Source organism: Diadema setosum, chromosome 2 (genome assembly GCF_964275005.1).
Source record: "Diadema setosum chromosome 2, eeDiaSeto1, whole genome shotgun sequence".
Taxonomy (NCBI): domain Eukaryota; kingdom Metazoa; phylum Echinodermata; class Echinoidea; order Diadematoida; family Diadematidae; genus Diadema; species Diadema setosum.
In genome coordinates this window covers 49,166,671-49,170,494 of record NC_092686.1, presented here as the reverse complement: position 1 = coordinate 49,170,494, position 3,824 = coordinate 49,166,671, and the positions used below count along the sequence as shown (strand labels likewise).

The 3,824-nt window shown below is 39.9% G+C and overlaps 1 protein-coding gene across 1 annotated transcript; it reads right to left on the bottom strand.

The window, feature by feature from the left end:
- Window positions 1-397: 397 nt before the first annotated feature.
- Window positions 398-2,058, bottom strand: LOC140245971 (uncharacterized). The gene is made up of 3 exons (XM_072325421.1): window positions 1,989-2,058; window positions 1,174-1,797; window positions 398-405 (listed from the first exon to the last, which is right to left on the bottom strand). Exons 1-3 carry the CDS (start codon window positions 2,056-2,058, stop codon window positions 398-400), a joined length of 702 nt encoding a protein of 233 aa, XP_072181522.1.
- Between the last annotated feature and the right edge of the window lie 1,766 nt (window positions 2,059-3,824).

Below are 3,824 nucleotides of genomic sequence, written 5' to 3'. Positions count from 1 at the left end.
TCCGGGCAGTGGCGCTACCACCAGGCTATCCCTGGTTCCCATCAGTGACATGATGAACTTGGAACAAATTTGAAATACCCAAGCTCCAAAATTCTGACATTGTTATGTCAAGTTGTCCAAGACTGAAAAGGCATTAATGAAAGTAAGATTAAGTAGAGAGGTGAAGATTGAGGTGTGAATTTCCTTCAATTTGTCTCCTTCTACAAATAAGATTTATAAGGTCGCAACTGCAGATCTGTAATTTAACAAACATGTCGGAAAAAAGGAACCAAGGGACTCGAGCCTGCTATCTACAGTACCGGGCAGCGGCACTACCACCAGGATATCCCAGGTTGCCGGCAGTGACACGATGGACTCGAAACAAATACCGAACTAAAAAATTCTGACAATGTTATGTCTAGTAGTCTAAGGTGGACAAGGCATTAATAAAAGTAAGAGAATATCAAACAGAGGGGTGAAGGTTGAGGTGTATATTTTCTTCAATTTCTGACATAATTTTTGACTTTCAAAATCTCGGTAGAAGGTTTTATTGCAGCAATATAACATTACCATGAATGAACAGCCAAAACAGATAATCGTTATATACTGCCATGAAACTAATTTTTACAGAACTGTGGAATAACTAAATTTTCTTTAACAAATGCAAGCAATGCAAGGTAGAAATCGAATGTCTCTTTCCAGCACACGTTAATTTAGCAAACCTTATTTTCCACATCCCTTAACGTTTCCACTATTTCCCGAGTATTCTACCTTATGATTCACCCCGTATTAATATATCACTGTCTTTTATCCGCCATCTTTAGCGTTGTGTGTCTTGAGTGAAAAGCTTTTCACATGTCCTGATCATCGAAAAACTTTAATGTTTACCTGACTTTCCTCGATCACTCCAATGGATTTGATGTCAACTACACGTACAGTAACGGTCTAGGAGCATTATTTGTAAGTCTTAAAACACGTTTGTCCTTTCTGCGATAAGAAGGAGAAATACTTGTAGTTTCGTACTCAACATGTTTTAATCATGTATTATGATGCTAGTTTTGCATGATACATTGAAAGGAAATGGTGTTTTCAAACATCACCACATTTGTTATTGCTGTCATTGATTCATTCTGCTACATGTGTCCATAAGATAAGCCTCCTCAAATGTTACTTTTTATTCTTCAGAATTCTTACCATGCTCCTGGCTGCTGTCATCACCATCGTAGTCGTAGACATATCCAGCATCGCCGGATGGCGCATAGCCGACAGCAGGACCTGGTGCATATCCAAATTCTCCGCTGCTCGTACCCACATCAGCTGAAGGAGCATATGGAGCGACTGGGGCAGCAGGAGCGTATGGAGCAGAGGCAACGGGAGGTGCATATGGAGCGACTGGGGCAGCAGGAGCATATGGAGCAGAGGCAACGGGAGGTGCATATGGAGCGACTGGGGCAGCAGGTGCATATGCAGGCCCGGCAGGAGAGTACCCTACCGATCCCTGATTTGGGGCGTAGCCTTGAGTTTCCCCACTTCCTGTACCTGTCCCTGTTGGATCATAAGGGGCTGCTGGAACGGGAGCAGCAGCAGGTGCATACGGAACCCCAACTGGGGGTGCAAATGGAGCTTGTGGCTGAGCTGGAGGCTGAGGGGCCGCTTGAGGGCCACTCGCTTGACTTCCACAAGAACCAGCGTGGGCAACGTACACTCCTCCATTCCCGTTGGTATCGTCATCATCATCATCGACGTCGCATGCGTCGGCAAAAGTTACTCCGTTACTGCCGCAAACAGTTCCGCTGACTCCCCGTTGACATTGTGAATCTATATAAGGGAATCGTAATGAAGAACGTGATTTCTTACGATTCACAGAGACAGTGAATTTGACTGCAAGAGCTATAACAATACCGCATATCTACAATACTATTGCCGGCTTGGCATTGCTGACATGAAATCAACATTTTACACAGGATGAATGGGCGACATGCACAACACTCCTGTTGTAAGATACTCACATGGGGCCCCTTGTGTGGTGATTGCAAGACACAGATTGAAAAGAAGAATCCACGTAGTTCGACCAACCATGATGAGCCTGCAGTAGAATCAGCGTCATTAAAAAGGTTAGTCTAAACCAAAAACAAAAAAATGCTCCCCACAGTTTCGAGTTTGTTGATATGGAAGAAAATAAGCATGCTCTTCTTTCTTCATCTATTGTAAGGTATCATCGAATGTTCTTTTCTATCGTCATTCAAAATATCTAGAATCATTTCAAACAAATTCATTGTCATATCCAATAATAATGCTACATTGACTGAGCATATTACCAAGCTTTTCGACAGAACTATACTTGTCAAATAAGAATAATGAGGCTATTACGGATGAGTACTTACCGACAGCTTCAAAGACAGCTTAAGATAAATTCTTGTAACTCGTCTTTCTGGGATTCTCCTCCAATGGAAGAAAATAAGCATGCTCTTCTTTCTTCATCTATTGTAAGGTATCGTCGAATGTTTTTTTCTATCGTCATTCAAAATATCTAGAATCATTTCAAACAAATTCATTGTCATATCCAATAATAATGCTACATTGACTGAGCATATTACCAAGCTTTTCGACAGAACTATACTTGTCAAATAAGAATAATGAGGCTATTAGGGATGAGTACTTACCGACAGCTTCAAAGACAGCTAAAGATGAATTCTTGTAACTCGTCTTTCTGGGATTCTCCTCAAATGAGCTCAGACGAATGACTGATAAATTCTGTCAAAAGTCACCCCTATTTATACAAATATCGCATACTGGTAAAAACGAAATGAATATTAAAGATATTGACTGGCCCTTATGTTTACTTGCAGCATTATCTAATCGGTTGAAAGAACAGGAAAGTAATTAAATTCTTATTTGTATATCAAATCGGCCTGTCAATGAACAGCGGCAGCTTTTTTAAGTTTATTTTGTCACTGTCTATTATGCCATTTGGCGTTTATCTCATGTAATCAATACTACGTGTTTGTAACTTCACGAAGAGACGTCTGTTCGGAAGCTGTTTATTACGGATGATTTCCTAAGACTAAAATCTCTTCCTCTTCCTATGAGAGAAGACTACTCACTCGAAGCTTTCAGGCGTTAATCATCTTGTGATCTGCATCAAGAAGCTTCAAAATCTAGACGACTGTTTATGAAGTCAACGAATTCACTTATCAAGATTTATAAGGCCACAGTTGAAATCCGTTGCTACGGTGATAACAAGATTAGGTTTAGCTGGACGTTAAGATTAGCTTAATCAGATTTTTATTCGGAACAGCAGTTAGAAAAAAAAAAGCAATAGAATCTAATAAGAAAAATACATCAATATCAATTGTCAGTTGGGAGTCACAGTTTCATCATTTTAGGAATCTACTATCATTATTTTATCATGGAACACATATTCCTTTCGATTTTTTGGGGGAAAAACCATCAGTATTATCCGCCTTTCCTACCATCATTAATATTTTCTGAGGCTCACAGCCGCCATTTTCCTATCTCATCTCATAATTGTTTTAACTTGGAACGTGGAGGCTGGTTGAGGCTGGTTCGTTTGCTTTTCACTTATAGCTACTGTGGCGCGATTAGTTGTATTCTTTTGGAAAGTTTGCTTCAAAGAAAATATCCTAAGAAAGACAGCAGATTCATAGAAATGACACTAAAAAATCAGTGCGCAATAAGACAACAGACAAGAACCCATCGTCGAATAGTTTGAAAATATAAAACAACATGGCTCTGTAGGTGTTGACCGGTCAAGGTATTTATTTTAAGGTTAAGGTTAGAATTTGTGTGAGGTATAAACTGTCTCGGTCATTTGCATGCAAAAT

Bases quoted from the DNA above. Each gene is read 5' to 3' on its own strand.
- LOC140245971 (XM_072325421.1), bottom strand. From the start codon at position 2,058: ATGGTTGGTCGAACTACGTGGATTCTTCTTTTCAATCTGTGTCTTGCA. The intron at 1,798-1,988 runs GTGAGTATCTTA...TCCCTTATATAG, and splicing joins CACCACACAAGGGGCCCCAT to ATTCACAATGTCAACGGGGA.